Raw genomic sequence first — 21,036 nt, forward strand, 5'->3', positions numbered from 1 at the left:
ACTGTGCCAAAACAAAATACCAAAAAATAATACCAAGTAATGTGCCAAAACAATCCTACCAAAACAGAATACCAAGTAATCCACAAAGTCATTTGCTTAACTGTTGTGCCAAAACAGAATACCATCCTATGTGTTTTTAAAAATCAACAATCCTACCAACCCTAAACACGGAGAAGACCCTAAACTTCCCAAAACCCTAAAAATCATTGAACTTCATCAAGAAAGGATTGTGCACATTCCTAATATAACATAAATTAAAGCATTACAGTACCTTGCTTGCGATGAACAGAAATGAAAGCCCCGAACCGAACAAACCCTAAACACAGAGAACACTCGCATTTCAGTTCATTCAACGGGTCATCAATAAATTACAAACAAGAAATTTAACAAAAACAATAAAATGCAACCTTTAAATACAAAATATAAAGAAAAGGGTACCTTAAATAATGAATACCCAAAAACAAAAACCGACAGCAAAATCACCTTCTTCTCTGTGTGGGTTATGTATCCTTGCCCGAAACCCAAAAAATGAACCTTCTCCTTGCTGTTAAAACAAGCACTCGACGAATCGGAGGCAAAACTTCTCGACGATTTGATCTCTTGGAGTATTTCCCTCTGCCTGTTTAGGGATTTTGAGAAATGGGGGAAATCGGGCTGGGGGCGATGACTTAAGAGAAAGAAGCTGATTTTGGACAAAAATGGCGTCGTTATCACTTTAATTATTGCGGCGTTTTGAAACCAAACGCCACTAAATTTTAACACCGCAACGAAGCGGTGTCGTTTTCTTAAATTATAAACGTGCACTTTCCGACGTTTTACGAAAATGCGCCGATAATGTTTATATTTTCTGGCGTTTTACTACAAAACGCCACCACGCCTTAAATTTATATCAATATAGTAGTAAAAAAGGCAACGTATTATATTCTTAACATTAGCGGCGCAAACAAAAAAACGCCACTAGATTCACAAATTTTGCGGCATTTTTAAGAAAACGCCACTAAAATTTAACTCGTAATGAAGCGGTGCCGTTTCGTTTAATTTTTATTATGTTCTTTGCGGCATTTACTTAAAAACGCAGCCAATTTTAGATTTCTGTGGCGTTTTAAATCAAAACGCCGGTAACGATTACCTATTTATTACTATTAAAACGACATCGTTCGATATTATAATTTTTGCGGCGTTTACACTAAAACGCCATTACCTTCACAACCTCTACGGTGTTTTTACTTAAAACGCCACTAATCTTTAACTCCCCAACGAAACGGTGCTGTATTGCTTCATTTTTTATATATTTTTTTGCGGCGTTTTGTGAACAAGCGCCGCTAATATTAACATTTTTATATATTTTTTATACATTCTTCTAGACATTATTTTTAATTGATACATTAAAATTATGACATTATTAATATTATTATGAATATTATTTAAAAAAATTATCTGATTTATTATTTTCAATTGTTAAAATTTTATAAATTTTATAAATCTTAGAGAGTGTATAATTTAAATATTATCAATATTTAAAATTATTAATTATTTACGATATTCAAATAATGTATTATAATTTTAAATTTATATATACTCTATTTTTAAGTGAATATATAAATTATTAATATATATGTAAATAAAACAATTAAATAATTTGTTTTTCATCATATATAACATATAAATATGCCATTCGTCAATTTGTAAACTAATCATTTCATCAATTAGAACCCTAGTATCATAATAATAATTTAAAAACAATACATATTTGTCATTTTTTAATTTGGTACCAAAAAAGTCATTAAATCCTAAAACTCATAACCATAAACCCTAAATCACTCAAATCCTAAAACCATGTATTGTAAATATTAAATTATAAACTGCAAGCCGTAAACCACAAGCCCTAAACCCTAAAACACTAACCTCTTATAAGCCTTGAACACTAACCTCTTAACATGACTAAAGCGACCTAAACCCCAAACCCCAAACCTTAAACCCCAAACTCCCAACCCCAAAACACTAAACCTACATCATAAACCCTAAACTCAAAACTCCAATCAAAAACATTATATAATGATTAACCCTAAAACCCTAAACCACATACGATAAACTTTAACTTATAATAATCATTGAACCTTAATCACCAAACTCTCAAACCCTAAATCAAAAATACTAAATAGGCAGCCTACATCGTAAACCCTAAACTCAAAAACTAATCCAAAAATATTAAACATTATACCCTAAAACCTAATACCATAAACCAAACACCGCTATTCACTCTATACCTCAAAACCAAACCTACATGCGTTTTTACATGAGCGCCACTAATTCTAATATACATCAAGACCAAACGCTGCGTTTTGGTTAAGATATTTTGCGGCGATTCTTACAAAGCATCTCTAATACTCTGCTTTAGCGGCCTTTTTCCGTAACCGCCACTAATTCTTATATACCTCAAGACAAAACGATGCGTTTTGGTTAAGATATTTTGCGGAACGCCGCTAATACTGTGCTATAACGGCGTTTTCCCACAATCGCCACTAATTCTAATATACATTAAGACCAAACGCTGCGTTTTGGTTAAGATATTTTGCGGCGATTCTTACAAAGCATCTCTAATACTCTGCTTTAGCGGCCTTTTTCCGTAACCGCCACTAATTCTTATATACCTCAAGACAAAACGATGCGTTTTGGTTAAGATATTTTGCGGAACGCCGCTAATACTGTGCTATAACGGCGTTTTCCCACAATCGCCACTAATTGTAATATACATTAAGACCAAACGCTACGTTTTGGTTAAGATAATTTACGGCGTTTCTCACAAAGCGCCTCTAATACTCTCCCTTAGCGGCATTTTTCCGTAACCGCCACTAATTCTTATATACCTCAAGACAAAACGATGCGTTTTGGTTAAGATATTTTGCGGCGTTTTGTATAAAACACCGCTAATACTGTGCTATAGCGGTGTTTTTCCACAATCGCCACTAATTCTAATATACATTAAGACCAAACGCTGCGTTTTGGTTAAGATAATTTGCGGCGTTTCTTACAAAGTGCCTCTAATACTCTCCTTTAGCGGCGTTTTTCCGTAACCGCCACTAATTCTTATATACCTCAAGACCAAACGATGCGTTTTGGTTAAGATATTTTGCGGCGTTTACTAAAAAACGCCGCTAATAATATACTATAGCGGCGTTTATCATAAACGCCACCAAGTCTAATATACCTCGGGAACAAACGATGCGTTTTGGCTAACATTTTTGCGGCGCTTACAAATAAACGCCGCTAATTATGCTATATAGTGGCGTTTTTATATTGCGTCGCTATTGCCACTATTCCTGAAGGTCAAACGATGCGTTTTGTCAGTTTTTCTTACGGCGTTTTTTTTTAAAACGCCACTAATGATGTTCTTTTGCGGTGTATTATAATTAGCGCCGCTAATGTTAGATCTTTAGCGGCGTTTTGTGTCATGCGCCGCTAATGCTCGACTTTTAGCGGCGTTTGTCATCTAAACGCCACAAAACATGCCGCTAAAAGCTTGTTTTGGTGTAGTGTTAACATTATTATATTAATGATAAAAATTTTAATTTTAATTTTTTAAAAATATTTAAAATAATAATATTATTATTATTAATATTAATATTATAATGTTCAATATTATTAAATTCATTATTAAAGTATTTATATTTAATAAAATAATAAGTTATTAATATAAATTATTATTTTAATAAATTATGTAATATTACAAATTTGTTTTAATAATAAGTTTTAAATAATTTTTCCTAATATATTATTGAACAATATTTATATTAATATTTTAATAATAAATATATATTACAATTTATAAATCTTTAATAATAAATGTTTATAGTATAAAATATGAATATTTTAATTATATAAATATGCATATTTGTTTAAATTATGCTTAGCTTCATTTATCTTTTCAATTCGATGTGTCATTATACACTCTCATATATGTAATACTAATTTCCAAGGCCACGTCGTTGCACTGAATATAAGTGTTTATACTTTTATTATTTAATAAAAAATTTATTCCATAATCATTAGAAAATATAAATTTAAAACTAAAATAATGTTTTAAATTTAATAATTTAAATTATAATGAAAGTGCAATGGGATATGAATTACTTTAATACTTATTATGAGTTTGAATAAAGGTAAAATAATAATTCTATCTTAAAATTTATATAAATATCTTAAAGATCAATTTTAAAAAAAGTATTCTAAAAATTGAGATTAGATTTTGACTTAATTTACACGTATACACTAATAATATACAAAACTAAGTTTTAATATTAAAATCATTGAATTAACTATTAATTTTGAAATTAATATTAAAACACTAAATTCAAATTTCTTTAGTTTTATTATTAAAACTATTTTTAACCTTTTATATTTATTTTTCTACTATAAAATCAAATTATAATGTTATTAATTAAAATTAAATTCAAATTGTATTAAACATAATCCAATCAATAGAGTTGGCAAGGTACATTGCACTTTTAAGAAAAGAATGAGGTTCGAGCCTTAAAGATACATTGTGTTAGGAGATATAGTCACGAACCCCGAATATGGACCATAAAATAGACATGACATGAAAAATAAAAATAAAAATCAAATTAAACTTTATAAATCTTATTCAAAACTAACTTATCTAATTAGCATAAGATTATCACAATATATTTTTAATTTTGATAATAGCTTCATTTCATAAGTGAAACAACTAATGAAATTATTGAATTATCAAATAGTATTACAAAAAAATAAAAAATTTTGAATTCCTAAAAAATAAAATAAAATCTAGTCTAAAATAAATACTAATAATAGGTGGCAACTATAATGAGTCAAAATAAATAGTTTGTATTTACCTTACCTTACTAAAATAAAACCAAGAACACCCAATCTCTCTTCTTCTTTTCTTTCCAATGTGTAAGTATCAGGGTGAAAAAAAAGGGATAATTTTACTTTAGGATTTAATTTGTTTTTTCTTTTGAGAAGAAAATTATAATGGAAGTTATTAAGATTTTTGATTTCCTTAAAAAATCAATTTGTGTGACCAAAATTTTCATTCAATAAAACAAATACAAATACCTAATATCTAAATTGATTAATCTTAGTAATCCTAATCTATTGCTTTCCATTCCAATTTTTCTCAAAAAAAAAATTAAATATGAAAGTAAAGATTATCCAATTTTTTACACTAAGACTTCAATAACATGGTTAAAAAATCAATTTGAGTGTTGCTTGTTTTATTTTCATAAGATAAAATAAATACAAAATTTAAGATTTAAAATCATTTATTTTGATCCTTTCATTACTCTTATTTTAAAAGTCCTCGCTATTACAAGTACTTTTAAATTTTTTTATTTTAATCTTTTGCTTCTCGTCATCATCTTCTTTCTAAATTTCTTTTCACTCTATCATATTTGTCATCCTCCTCCTCATAATCATCAATCAACATTCAACTTTCAATGTAAATAATTACTTTGAAGTTGCAAATTATCTAAACAATTATAAAATTATAATAATTTATTGTTGTAAATTGGAGGCTTTTATGAAGTAACTTTAAAATTAATAACAACATACAATTATAAAGTGAAACTTTAACATTAGATAATAGAATGATACATAAAACTAAATTATAAACGTGTGATAAAATATATCATAATTTTACCTAAAAGATCTTTCAATTCTTTCAGGATGGTTTGAAATTTCTTCTTTGAAAAACTTATTAATACTAATAATCTTTATTTTTTTGCAATATTATTTAGATGTTATTTGTTTGAAAATGTTTTAAGTGTCGAAGGTTATTTATAATAGCAAATCTTAATTTTAATTTTATATAAATATAACACTAATTAAGTGATAATTAATTTAAAATAATATATATTATTAATAATTAATTAATATACTCAATTGTAAAAATTCAATGCAAAAATAAAATTTATTATTAATATGATTTTATATATGATTAATAATTAATTAATATATTCGATTCTATAGTTAAAGTTTACATTAAGTTTTAGATTAAAATATGTTATATGTCCCTATACTCTTCATAAATTTGAAATTTAGCTCTTCTATTTTTGGATTTTAAAATTTAGGTCCAATTGTTGACACTACTAAATTTACTTTGTTAAATTTAAGTTCATTACAACGTATTTTTTAGTCATATGGCTATTAAGCGAGTATTTTTTAAAATTTTAAAATAACACACCAAAAAATTTAACCAAAAGAATTTAATATTGTTAACAATTGGACCTGAATTTTGAAATTTGAAAATAAAGAGACTAAATTTCTATAAATAAAAGTATTATAATTAAATTTTAAATTTATGAAAAGTGCTAGAGACTATGACATATTTTAACCTATTAGGTATTATTTATCTTTAAATTTATATAATAAATTATTATAAAATATCATCTTATTACAAAATAGATTTTGGTTGTGAAATAAAATGCAACTAGAGGTCCTCGTGGATCGGGCCGGGCCTATGCAATGTATTTAGATCACATTTCCAAGCTCAGGTTTGACCTGAAAATTGAGTTTACTTTGTTGCCCAAATCTGGCCCAATTTAAGAAAAGTAAACCCAAGCTCGGCCTAGCCTGCCATATTTGATTTTTTAGAATGTTTTTATTTAAAATTAAAATTTTTAAAAAATATAATACACTAAATGCACTAAAAAAGGACCAAAATAAAAAATTTTCTAACACATTAAAATTATTTATATTAAAAAACACTACCATAAATATAATAATTTTTTTATTATATTAAATAAACACAAATAAATATAATAAATATTTTATTATATTAAATATAAATTTTAAAATTTTATATTTTGGGTTGGGTTATTTAGTTGGGTAAGTTTTGCTTAGGTCTTAGGCAATGAGTTTAATTGTTATTGGATTAATGATTTAATATGAATATGAATATATAATTATTATTTAACATATATAATTAATATAATATTACTTTATAACATAATATTCCTGCTGGGTCAAGTAGGGCTTGGGCAAAAAAATCATTCCCATGACTCGACCCATATAGAAAACGGGTCTCAAATTTATCTAAGCTCATTTTTCAGACCTCGTATTTTATCCAAACCCTCCCATTTTTTAAGCAGGTCTTCGAGCTTGGGTGGGTAGCCCGGCCCATGAGCAAGTTTAAATACAACTATAATATGTAATATTTTGACAAATATATTTATGTTAGGTTTGTTACACTAAAATAAATTTTAAAAAATATTTAAGAAAAAATATTAAAAATATAAAATATTTTACGCAGAACTATTCGAAAAAAAAAAAGAAAATCAATTCATTTTCTAGAAATATTTTTCAAAAACTGTGTTTAGTGAGAGAATTAAAATTCAAAGCAGATTCTGGATGGGGTTAGTTCAATGTCCACTGTTGGCCCATGTTTAAAAAGTTGTTCACCTTTCTTTTGGGCTCCTTTCAAACCAGTATGTTTGGGCCTGTAATTTTAGTCTTTTAATGTAATAAAATAGGAAAAAAGAAAACCCCTCTAAATTAACGTTTCAGCTTTCTCTAGGCAGTTTTGCAACCTGAACACCGGCGGCGGTGGCAACTTTAACGCGCCTTTTCTCTTTTCTATCTATACGATCCGATTTGCTTTGTTCACTCAAATTTCTCTTCCCTTTTTATCCCAACCTTGGATTAATACTCCGGTAATTCAAGACTTCTTTGATTAAAAGTTTGGTTTTTTGGGGCCTTAATTTTTAGTAATTAGGAATGATAGAAAGGGCTCGAATTAAGCTGAGCCCATGGCAGCAGGCGGCGGTTGCAGTAGGTTCAGCGGTGGGTGCGTTGCTCGATCCACGAAGGGCTGATTTAATAGCTGCTTTAGGAGAGACAACTGGAAAGCCTGCTTTTGAAAGGGTTCTTGAGAGAATGAGGAGGAGCCCCGAAGGCAGAGTTAGTCTCTCTTCCTATCACTCGTAACCTATGTATTCATTTGTAATCATTTGAAAAAAAAAAAAACAGCAGATTTTTTGGCTATATATAGAAATGTAATTGTTCGATTAATTTTGCAGTTAGAGGGATTTTGTTTGAGAATTCATAATTTTGAATCAGAAACTTAAGTTGGTAAAAGACAAGTATATATATATATATATGGATTATGGGAATTGTTTGAGTCGTCAATGGAGAAACTTTGTGTTCTTGGCATTGGACTAGCAAAGCTATCCTTTGAAATATATGATTTAAATACATAATCATAGTAACGTTGCTATCTGATAATCGAAACTGCTAATTTTAATAAATTAGTGTTTCTAATTGTTAATTCTATTATTTAACTTTAAAGTTAATTCATGGATGATCAATGTGATATTATTTGCTTTAAGTGTTCTTAGAATTTAGTGAAAAATGCGAGATGACTAGATACTCTAGCTCTTTGTTGGTTTTTGAGGAATCAACTGTGCATAGAGTTACCCTTCCTGTTTAGTAAAGTTAGTAGTATTTATATGTTAACATCATTTTTAGCAATTATAGACTGCAATTTCTTCATTCTTTTTTATGTATATTGAGTTTGTTTAAGGTGCAGATTTATTCCTTTTACCTCTTCTGGTCTTGATTGTTATTTGATAAAATAAAGCCCTTTGTTAGTATGTCTTTCTTGGAATACATTGCTTTGTTTTTCACCATATGCAATGCAGTGGCCAATTTGGAAATTTAGAGCTTAATCAGAGTTCATGATGGGGAATTCTGAGTCTGCCTGTGATATTAATCCATTGCATTCTTTTTGGTCAATAAGCTGCTTGATGGTTCAAGCATCTTGTTTTCATTGGTCTTCCTCATCCACATTGTTCAAAGCTGGCATGAGTAACGTCTTCCAAATTTCATCCATAACCAAGTCATTTTCTTTAATAGGCAGTGCTCATTGAGCGGCCACGGGTTATATCTGCAAAGGTTGGTCATGCATGGGATCTACCAGAGAACACTTTTGGTGCTGCATATGCAAGGTTCATGGGATCCAGGAATTTTTCCCCGGATGACAGGCCGCCTGTGCGATTCATGGACACAGATGAACTTGCATATGTGGCTATGCGAGCTCGTGAGGTGCATGACCTCTGGCATACCCTTTTTGGCCTTCCTACCAACTTGATTGGGGAATCTGCATTGAAGGTTATTGAATTTGAGCAAATGCATCTCCCCATGTGCCTGCTTTCAGTTGTAGGTGGGACGTCAAGGTTTAATGCGAAACAAAGAAAATTGTTCTTCCAGCATTATTTCCCATGGGCTGTCAAGGCTGGTTTTCAGTGTACAGATCTCATGTGTGTATATTACGAGCAGCACTTTCATGAAGATTTGGAGGATGTTCGAAGGAAGTGGGGGGTAATTCCGGCTCCTACTGTCCCCAAGTAAAGTATTAGCCAAGAACGGCATCATAGTAGTACATTTGGTATTTACAAGCACTTTGCCCCCTACCCAGTATCCCTTCCTGAATAGATGCGGTGACTGCAATTTTCTCGACTACTTTAGCATTGAATGACATTAAATAAAAAAACTTGTCTACTGTTTACAATTTTCCATTTGTGGTTGTCATGAAAATTTGGGGATGCTTGTATCTATGAAAGCGGATGATAGATCTTGTGGTAATCCAAAATTCACATATAAACGAATAAAAAAAATTGCTTTGAACTGTAGAATTGTTCTTTTTTGGGCCAAATTGAAGCGTGGAATGACTGCTCTCATAAAGACAACTTTATTATAACAGTTATTAATGATGCAATATTTAGATGGATATTAGCATATGCAGAAGCCCAGCAGTGGGTGCTTCTTCATGATAGTTTGATAATTAAGCTGACTTTGAATAACCCATCTTGCAAGATATAATCTGGTTGTGACAAGAATTGGAAAGGAACTAGAAAATTGAACTTATCTTGCAAGATATATTTACAGTCAAAAGCTACAATTCCAAGACTTAAGTGAAACGTAGATAAGAGCAGAGAGAGACGAGCTGCATACTGGTTGGCAAGTGCAACCCAAAGATGAGCATTCAATAACCGGGTTAACCATACCCCGTCTTTTACATGTTCGTATTGAACAGAGATGACCTTCTAAACACTGGTAGGCACATGTGTGAAGACATGTTTGACTAAATGAATGGGACAGACTATTCTAGTTGGTAACAAACAGGGCGTGAGATTTCAGTTTTAATCTAAAATATAAATTTGGAAAGAAATTTGGATGCTGAGTTTGGCTACGTGGCTCTTTTCGAGTTTGGATCATGCATGTGAGGAGATCAGGGTTCTCCAGTGTTCTGTAAAATTGATGATCGACAAGGCTTTTAACGATTCTTCTATCTGACTATGTTGCCCCTTAGCACTCCAACATGGTGCTCCTTAAGCTCTCGTGTTGTGCAAAATTGGGGTTCTCGGGGCATTTTTGGCCTCCTCGATTTGGCCACATGCTCCTTTGTATCTGTTGGTAGATAATTAATTTTGGCTATTAATATTTTATATTTTCTTTGAGATAGGTATCATTATATTTTAGAAAATTGTGATATCTAGTGTGAAATAATTAGCATTGTCGTTTCACTTAATATCTCTCTCGGAACAGCAACTCTTGTTTAGAATAGTTGTTGTTTGAGAATAGCCATGTCTAGAATCATTTCTTTAGTTAGAACAACTATTATCCAGTGTAATTATTATGAGGACAACTTCTATTGAGAATAGCTTAAGTTCAGAATTGCTCTTATTTAGAATAACAACGTTTCAATAATAACTATGTTTAAAACAACCATTGTCAGGAACTTGTATTTAGAATAATTGTATATATATATTTTTTTGGAAGAGCCATTATTCAGAAAAAGCTCTACCAAGAAAAGTATCATCATAGAACAACTTTTGTTCGAAACAACCTCTAAATTAATAATAACTATGTTGAGAAGAACTCACATTTGGAACAAGTCAAAATAACTATTGTTCAGGAACAACTCTTGTCCAAGAATAATCATCACCTTGCGTTTCAAGAGATGTTCCGCAAAAGATATTTCACATGGTATTGCTTCACCAAAGTAGAAGTGGAAGTAACCTCGGGATATGACAAGGTTCTTGGGTTATTTTTACTCTTGGGATGTTCTAAAAAGCTTGGCTTGGTGGATCGGATATGGAGGTAGTTAAGAGGTTTTCCTCTTAATCGTTCTTGTAATATTGAGTGTTTTTCCCTTTTTTCAGAAACATAGTGCATTCTTATTTATTATTTACTATCACCTACAAAATCCTTTCATAATAAAAAGAACCATTAATGCTTTTCTAATTGAAAAAATATCTATTATTACTTTCATTAATTACCAGTCTTATAACTCCTATTTTTGAAACACTATAAATAGGAGCTTTTCACAACTGGTGAAAATACTTTTGGGCACTTTGGCATTCTAACTCTCAAATCTCTCTTTTAAAATTCTCTCAAGTTGTTTTCTTTTTATTGAGATTTATCATCAACTATATTTCCCTTTCTTTAACTTACCAACTACTACTTGTCGTAGCACTCAGTGTTACTGGATTTGCTCCAATCTTCCTTTTCGCCTTTTTTTTGGTACATATTGTTCACTTGTTTGCAACATTACCTCTTCGCACCAAAAAACCCTCTACACCACCCTATTCGTGTGGTGTGACCGGAGCTCTCCCATGTCTTTGCAACATTGGTGTTTCTCCTCCTCCCCATGAAGTGTTCATTGGCCTTTCTAGTATTTTGAAAATTGGACTCAAGCAACATTGGGGCTCTCCAGCTCTCCTGCCCATATGGCACTCTCTTTCCTATCCGCGCCACTCTTTGGACGCACAACTTGTCCCTCTTACTTTTGTGTTGCCACTGTATGTTGAAGTTAATGTCTCATCAACAAATTCGTTTGTCCTTTTGATCCATTTGGTTATGATGTTATTATTATTCAATCTTTGTAATTGTTTATTAGTTATTACTCCTTTGCAAACTCCATGATTTATAGTCCCATTACTATCTTCTTCTTCTTCTTTTTTAAGTTTCATCAAAAAAGTTATCACATTTTGGGTTTATTTTGCAAAGGATTAAATATAAAATTGGTACTCAAATTTATCCACTTCTCCCAAATTAGTACTAATAATTTTTTTGTTGTCTTAGATTGATACCAAAACTTTATTTCCATCCACTATATTGGTACCTAAGCCTAAAGGTGTTAATTTTTCGTTGATGTGGCAGCATTGGCCACTTGCATGCTGCCACGTGTCACCCTGTTTGGCTGCAACCCGAACCCCTTTAATTTTTTTCCCTTCATTTTCCTTGAAAAATTATTCTTTTAATTACTTTTCCTTTAAAAATTATTCCTCTCACCATCATCTTCTACCTCACTTCTATCTTTTTCGTTTTTTCTTTTCACCATCTGTTTCGTTTTTTACTTGACCTCTTCGTCTTCTACCTCACTTTTATCTTCTTCTTTTTTCCTTTCACCATCTGATTTGTTTTCTATCTATTTTGTTTTATCTATTCATAACACATTTTTTGAAGGAAGAAAATTAAGTGCTAAAAAAAGTTTTGTACCCAGAATCTTGAAAACAAAAAACCCAACACATTAAAAAAAAAAAACAAACAAACAAAGAACCCAACACATTCAAAAATAAATAACAAACAATAAAGAACCCAACACATTCAAAAAATAAATAACAAACAATAAACAACCCAGAATATTCAAAAATAAAAAGAACCCAATATATTCTCAAATTCAATCTTAGTAATAAACAAAGAACCTAACATTTTCGACCCAATATTATTTCAACTAGAAAAAATTAACAACCTAATACGATAACAAGAACCTAAAAGATTATAAGAATTTAAAATTATTTGAGAGAGCAAAAAATCAGAAAAAAATAAATAAAATACAAGAATTTAGAAAACCCTAAAAATCCAATGGATCCAATGAACAATAAGGGCAATTCCTCCCTTGAATTTGTTGACCCTGAACTCCATTACTTGAATAACTTCTACTAGGCTCCAAGAAAACCAATTCTTTGTTGTTGCCTTGGCAGTGGTGCTATTACTGCTTCTTTTAGCTCCTCAACTCACTCTCAGCCTCACCAAAAGCCTCTTCAGTCTTTCATCAGTAGGCAGAAAGTATAATTTCAAAATCTCAAGGATCAAGCTTTGATTTTTTTCGGCTTTAAAGAGATTTTCTTAGAAATACAAGGCAAGATTTGTGAAAACGAGGAAGAGAGAAGAGTTTTGATGGTCGGATCGGCTGAAGAAGGCCATGGATGGCGGTAGCAACTAGGGTTAGAAGAAGAGAAAAAGGTTTTATTATTTTTTAAAGAAAAAATGAAAGGAAAAATAAGAAAGGGGTCTGGTTTGCAGCCAAAGAGGGTGACAAGTACTAATATAGTGGATGGAAAAAGTTCGGATAGCAACCTGAGACAAAAAAAGAAAAAAACCATAAATACTAAATTAGGAGAAATAGACAAATTCGAATACCAATTTTTATATTTAACCTTTTGGCAAATAAATATTTCACTTGCTACCATGATATGCTTCCATGCATTTTTCCATGTTGAGAAAGATTGAATTACGGTTGGTTTTCATATTTTTCATTATTTTGGTCTGTATTGCCTCTGTTTTATTATTTCAGGTTGCTTTGAGTTTATTAATTCTTTTTCTACTTTTTTTAGAAGTTTTAGTTTGTAATGACTTTTGTGAGTGACTGTTTGAGCAAGATTGCGATTTCTCTCTTCTGCATTAATTTTCCATTGAAATCACTTTTCTTATTTTGTTATTAGACTCTTTTTCATTGGTGTGTGAAGATGAAATCAATAAATTAAATAACTTAATATTATTTAATTATTACTAATCTAATAATCAGCTAAGTTTATTTTAGAAGGAGTGTTGCATTTTAGTATGGTTAATTTCTTTCTTTTTATTTCCATTTTTTGTAGGGATTACCACCTTTCGATCTTCAAATAGAGAAGACAATTCGAAAACTTAGGAAAAATCAAACTGAAGCCATGGTTGATCCACCAACAATGCTTGTCGCTAATGATAATGGGAAAAAGGCGCAAACTACAGACTGTAGGAGTATTAGATACTATTTGATGCTTGATACAAATAAAATCCAACGTAGTATTTGTCGAAAATATCCAGTTAAGAAAACGGTTTTCAGTTACTGTGGAATTTATATTTTTTTGAAAACTGACTCAATAAACCTTGTCCCGAAAAGTACTTGTGCTTTTTGTAAGATGAATTTATATCAACCAAACGACCTTCTCTACTATCCTCATACCTTGAATTATGCTGAGTGTGGGCTCGAGTAACACAAACCAAACACAGAACAAGAAACAAATAAATTACTTTCAGTAAGAAAGATACTCTCAATAGAAGCCAACAACAATTGTAATTCCTAGAAAATAAAATTTATTCTAAGAAAATAAATTTCCACTACTTTCTATCAAAATAATGATATATAAAACTTGTGTGTAAATAGCTCTATCATAATCATTTATTTATTGGGAGAGATAGAACGATTTTGGTTGAATAAGACTTGAACAAATAATATTATTTAAAATAGAAAACACTCTTCTAGTCTAACTAGAGAGGAGCTGGACGACACACCCTAGTAAATAATATTAGGGTTGCCATCCCTCTCTCTTATGGAGGGGATTTAGACCTCTCATTAGGGTCAATTATATGTGTTTTCTAGACTTTTTAACCTAACACTCTATAATTTAATCAAATCCAATCTTTGTTTTCTATTTCCAAAATAAATATTATTTATTCTAATAATTTAATTAATTTCTAATTAAATGATTTTCTCAACTCAATTCTAATTCTATTAATGCCATAAAAATTTTCCGTAAAAGAATCTATTAGAAAATATATTTAATTTACTTATTTAATTGGATTCATAATGATTAATTAATTTAATTCCATTTCTAACTTCAATTATATAACCATAACTAATTACATAATAGTTTGAAAACCTTAAATTAATTCTCAAGTCATTTCTATACTTAGTGAGAAAACGCATTCATTTGTGAATACGTCCCATTTTCTAACATCATCATTTCTATTCTTTTCTTTTTTTTTGTTTCAACAAGCTACCGGTTGGACATATATAATTATGGCTTAAATAATTTATAACAAAGTTCTAGATTTTCGTCTATTAATTATAAACTTATTTAGTGACAAAGTCATTCCACTACAGTATGGTGATTAAGCTCTCCCTAATTACATACCATTACGGAAGCTACTTAATCAATCATTGTCTAATGACCTTATCATAAGTGTGTTACCCTTATAAGATATCCTTAAACTTTTTCGGATAAATCTGTTCTCCCAATATGATCCCATTTTATCTCATGGTAACCATAACATCTTCCTTCATGAAAAGTCAACTATTATCAAATAGTGATCAAGTCATTCATCATAAAGACAAATGACCCATAGCCACATTTATTTTTCATCTATCATATAATGCCAATGAGAGTGTATCATTTACCATTTAGTCGAACTATGTATTTCACTATTGTGAATGATGCTAAATACTATATAAGTCTTATACCCAACTCACCAACTTTCGGTTCCTTATCTATTTAAACTCAAATTTTTATTTGCATCAAAGTATACGAGTCACACATAAATGGTCCATCATCCACTCAAGAATTAGGTATGTCACATTGTGAATGCCACAAGTGAATAAATCTATAAACGGATCTAGGATTTATTCTATTTGGGTCTTGTCCGATGTACTGTCACTCCAGTCAGTCACATCTATGTTTCTATCTTCTACAAGTCATCCTTTCTAATGCTCAAGACAAAACATCTTCCCAAATGGAATTGATGGACGACATATTAGTCTTCTAACTAGTTAGCTCATTTCCGATTAGACTAAGGTCATGTTTAGGTTTATCTACTAAAATAAGTTGTCCTTCCGTATTACGATCCAACCACGTAATATTGCTTTATAATGACCCGATTTTCAATGGTGTCAGAAAATGCGATTCCAGAACCTCGTTTTCGCAAATCGAGTTTGTAAATATTAAATAGGAATATTTACAGAGTTAGTATAAAGACATATTGAAATTTGGTCAAGTAATTTAACCGAAAAAGTGGTTAATTAAGGCTTAGAGACTAAATTGTAAAAGTTTAATCGCTATAGAGTTTTAATTAGAAAAAGGCTTAGGGACTTAGATAACAATTATCCAAAGGACTAAAATGATTAATAAACCAATTTAGAATGGTAGTTAGTGGATTTTTATCATGATTTCCATTAAAGATTTAAATTATTATTAAATTAAGATTAAGTAAATGTAAAACATGTTTAACTTAATTAATCAAGGTTAATTAGTAATTAATTATAGTATATAAGTTAATGAAAGTGGAGAAATATGATGAGTTATCAATTTCCTCACCGTCCATTGAAGCAAAAGTAAAGAAAAACTCCATTTTTGGAGCTTGGTCATTCGACAACTATTTTAAGTAAGTTTTTATGCCATTTTCTTCTATTTTTATAGATTTGTGATCGTATGAGCTTGATTTAGATAACCTATGTATCAATTTGTTCAATTGTTGAAATTTTAGCAAGTTTCTATTATTGAGGATTTGATGAATTAGACTTGAAATTGATAGAAGTTAAGCTTATATTATGAAAATGACTAAATTTTAAAGTTCAATAAGTTTGGTTGTTAACTTTTACATTAGAGACTAAATTGAATAAAATGAAAACTTATCATGAAATTATGTTAGGAATAGAAAGTATACGGTCCCTAATGAGTAAATGTGTAATCAAATTTCAATCCAAAGCTATATATCGAAAGATATGTTTACCCGAGTTTAGAGATTAAATTGAATAAAAAGCAAAATATACTTGGCTTTGTATTCAAATGTGAATTGGATGAAAATTTATATTACTTATTTGTTGAATGATTGTACATAGCTAAAGAGGATGCTGAGCCATCAAGAGAGAAAGGAAAAGAGAGAGTCGTCGATGAGTGATGCGAGATCTCGACTTGTACTTTTATAATTCGAGATCAATTTATTTGTTTGTATATTCATGTTAATTGTATGTTGAATATCAAGATAAATATATAATGATCATATGAATTGATTCATTGATATCGTCGGAAATGAGATTTCATAACCACCGTTTCCAACACCACTGAAAAACAAGTTGTTACACATTTCATGTTGGCATAAGCTCTTGAAATCTAGTCCCTCCGGCTGAAGTGAAACCACTTTAGCCAATCGTTGTTTCAAAGTTGCAGAATTTCACAATAAAAATATGCACCCCAAAAGTAGTGATTAAAAAGAAATTTTAGCTAGAATTAGAACATCCCAAATATTTTGGTCATATTATGAAATTTACATCGGCACCAACTATATTGCAAAACAAACTACTTATTTGACGTAAACCAAGACTAGAGATGCAATGAATATAAATAATAAGGTATATATAGTAATAAAAGCGAATACCACTAGTTCAACAAAGTCTAAGGTGGTTATGGGCTTTGAGAGCGGCGATCCCAACGTCAAGTCAACGGTGGAGGCTAGCTTTATGAATGAGACATTTTTCTGGGGGTAAAGAAAGTGGGATGTCTCCAGCACCTCCATGAACAACAATTGCCCACCCCATTTCTCATTCTTTTGCCTTGTAAACTTTAAAGCTCTTAGTCCCCCTCTCCCTTTTCCTCTCCCTCTTCCTCTCTTCGTTCTTATTATTGGCTTTGTATGGATCTCTTCCTGTTCCTTGGGTAGTTGGTAATTTATATTTCACACCAAAGAAGACAAAATAGAGACTATGCTGTGGTTGATGTTAGTGAGTCACTCATGAGATACCCCGCTTATATTTCTTCTTAATTGGTCACCAGTTTCCTCCATCCTCTAACATAAGTCGTACGCCAATCACAAACTTTCTAATTTCCTAACTTAAAACTATTCGCTAGCTTGTAAGAACAACATGGAGGAGAGGAGGAGAGGGTTGGGCTGTTAGGGATTTAGAAATTGGTGGAGTGGAGGAGAGGGTTGGTTTAACTTAGAAAAAAAGAAAAGAAAAGAAAGCATAGGCATGTGATTTGAGTCGGACAGTAAAAAAAATTTACACAAGGTTTAATCTATTTAGAAAATAAATTTTATTTTTAGCTTATAATTTTGCTCAAATCTTTAAAGCAAATGGGTGGCCCGGCCATGGTCAAGCTTATTGAAGACTTGAGCATTGCTTAGGGGTGATTTGAGGGTGTTTGGGAAGATGACAAGTTCTTAATGTATGTATAGGGGTTCGATTAGAGTGGTGTTGATGGAGGAATGAGGATTTTGGGTGAGGTAAAAGGTGAGGGTTAGGTTTTGTTTGGGTAGGTGAGGTGGTGATGGTTCAAAGGTGATGAGGAAGCAGTGGACAATGGTGAGGTTGGATAGTGCTATTGGGGATTGAGGGTGAATGAAAAAAAAATGAAAGGGAAAGAGGTAACAGCTAGGGTTTGGTAAAGGAGAAGAAGAAAAAGAAATTGAAAATAGATGGGAAGTTAAAGACTAAAGAAGAGTAGAAGACGTGGGAAAGAGAGAAAAAAAACATAAAAATAAAAAAATGAAGAAACGAGTAGTTGAACCCATAATAAAAAACTTTAAAAATATATACATGGCTCTATTTGAGTACGGTTTTGACAAAGATTTTATATTTCGATTTGGTTTAAAATCAATTTGAATAATAAAATAATAATTTTTAATATAAATTATAAATTAAAATATTTTATCTTTTAAATATTAAAATGAAATTTTTTGGATTGACCAAATCGACCCCAAGACTTGATCCGGCTGAACCATAAAGAACTCTAATTCCAAGTTCCGTAGCCAATAACAGGATGGTCAAAACAGTAACTTATTCATTGGTCGGTCTTGGAAAATAAAGATGTGCCTATGCATAATGCATACGATACTGTTGTTTTAACTTTTAAAATGTGGCTGATTCTAGACAAATATGGGAGCATAGCATACAAGCGCAGGAAAGGGAAGAGAATCCAAAATCCCCAAAATAGGAGAGAATGATTCAGCTCAAATCAGAGTTCAGAGGGCAGAAAAATCAATGTCCTTTTTGGAAGATGAACAACAACGTGGGATGGATGGCCAGAGACCTACACCTGGAAGTTGAGGAAAGGGTTTGCATGCAGCTGAAAGAGATTGAAACGACGGGGCTAATGGCTCTGAACCAGTAAAAAACAACAACAGCAACGGGAAAAAGGAAAAAGAAAACAACAGTTTGGGAAGTGCTGTAGTGAAGAAATGAACAAGCTGCTGCTGATGAATGATGTGACAATTGACAATGAAACATAGCGCGGCGCCTCTAGTCTGTGTACCAGAGAGAGCGTGGGTGGGGATTTGTGGGGTTTTTCTCTGCCTGCAATTTGCATGCTGGCGCCTGTTGCTAGTGCCCTAGTGGCTACACCCCATTTCTCCACCTCCACAACCACGCCATTAAGTTTTATTGTTATACTTTGGCAATTTGCCCGCAGATAGATGTACGGTGTATCCTTGTCAAACCAGCTTTAACGAAACTGTGTACAAGTAAAAGATTTTTACTATTTCTGGACCCTTTTTTGTTTCTTTTCTGTTCTTCACGTGATCACTGTACTTCCTTTTAATTTCATAAACCAAAGTTTCAAAAGACAATCAATTTCTGCTGCATTATTGTTCTTCTGCTAAAGGGCTGATTTGATGTGATCTTTTATCATTAATAACATTTCTATTTTATACCATTGATATAGAATTTTAAGATTATTTTACTCAAAAAAGCTGAAAAATAAAAAAATTATTAGAATAGATTGATTTTTAAAAAAATTATAGGAATAAATTATTTTTACGAAAACACTTCCAGCTGAAAGCGTTTTCTTTTAATGGTAACCTTCAACGGATACTTTTTTTAACAACTATTTAATTAGCCGTTAGACCCCCGAACGGTCTAATTTTTTTCCTATATAAACCCTTTTTACAATTCAATCAACTCTCTGGCATATTCTCAAATCTCTTTCAAATTTCTCTCAATTCTTTGTTAAAATCTCACTCAAATTTTATTTTATTTTATTTATTAAAATTATTTTAACATTTTCGTAAATTATTTTTCTATTAAAGATTATTTGGTGTTTTTCGAAATTAGCAATGGCCAGATATCTAATCCGTTTTTATGGCCACATTTCTGTCAATCAATTGCAAATGGAAAGAATATTTTTATTATATTTTAATGTTTTTAATTTTCTATTTTCTTGTTATATTTGAATTTAATATTTTGTATATTTTTTACCTAAATAGGCGGAATATCGAATTTTGGAGGCCTATATTCGTAATCCACCCTCTCATCCATCACCTTTGATCGAGCCCTACTTGAGAGATGCTGGTTTTTCATACGTGGCCCTTGTAGGTAGGGGGTGTAAGTTGGACTCGACACTTATAAGCGTGTTGGTGGAAAGGTGGAGACCCGAGACACATATATTCCATCTTCCATGTGGCGAGTGTACTATTACTTTGGAAGACGTGCAGTTACAGCTCGAGTTACCGGTGGATGGGTCAGTAGTGACTAGGTCAGTTCAAGCAGCTGATTGGAGAGACGTATGCGCCGAACTTTTGGGGAAGGTTTCAGAGACGATTTTTAGAGGCCGGATGGAAATCAGTTGGTTAAGAAGAAATTTCAGTAGGCTCGACGAGGATTCGACTGAAGTCCAAAGAGAACAACATGCTCGGGCGTACATTCTTCAGATCATCGGGGGTATCCTAATGCCGGATAAGTCACGAAATCTCGTCCATCTAAGGTGACTGCTAAAACTCGTCAACTTTAAAGAAGTGGGCAAACTTAGTTAGGGGTCCGCCGTATTGGCGACCTTGTACCGGGAGATGTGTCGGGTGACGCAACCACAGAAAATTAAAATTGGTGGTTACATGTTACTACTACAATCATGGGTGTGGTACTGATTGCCATTTTTACATCCTCGAACGAACTACCCTTATACATTCCCACTCGTAACAAGGTAAAATTCATTAGATAATATATTTACCATAATAAAATTAATTAAATTT

At 31.4% G+C, this 21,036-nt stretch overlaps 2 protein-coding genes across 2 annotated transcripts; both read left to right on the plus strand.

The window, feature by feature from the left end:
• Positions 1-7,529: 7,529 nt before the first annotated feature.
• On the plus strand, positions 7,530-9,668 carry LOC105794244 (ubiquinone biosynthesis protein COQ4 homolog, mitochondrial). Its single transcript, XM_012623325.2, has 2 exons — positions 7,530-7,935; positions 8,890-9,668. The coding sequence occupies exons 1-2, from the start codon at positions 7,753-7,755 to the stop codon at positions 9,382-9,384; spliced, it is 678 nt and encodes a 225-aa protein (XP_012478779.1). The 5' UTR covers positions 7,530-7,752; the 3' UTR covers positions 9,385-9,668.
• A 9,345-nt stretch (positions 9,669-19,013) lies between these two features.
• On the plus strand, positions 19,014-20,775 carry LOC128039952 (protein MAINTENANCE OF MERISTEMS-like). The gene is made up of 2 exons (XM_052628893.1): positions 19,014-19,127; positions 20,275-20,775. The coding sequence occupies exons 1-2, from the start codon at positions 19,014-19,016 to the stop codon at positions 20,773-20,775; spliced, it is 615 nt and encodes a 204-aa protein (XP_052484853.1).
• Positions 20,776-21,036: the final 261 nt, after the last annotated feature.

The sequence above is a fragment of the Gossypium raimondii genome, chromosome 3 (genome assembly GCF_025698545.1).
Source record: "Gossypium raimondii isolate GPD5lz chromosome 3, ASM2569854v1, whole genome shotgun sequence".
NCBI classification, from domain to species: Eukaryota; Viridiplantae; Streptophyta; class Magnoliopsida; order Malvales; family Malvaceae; genus Gossypium; species Gossypium raimondii.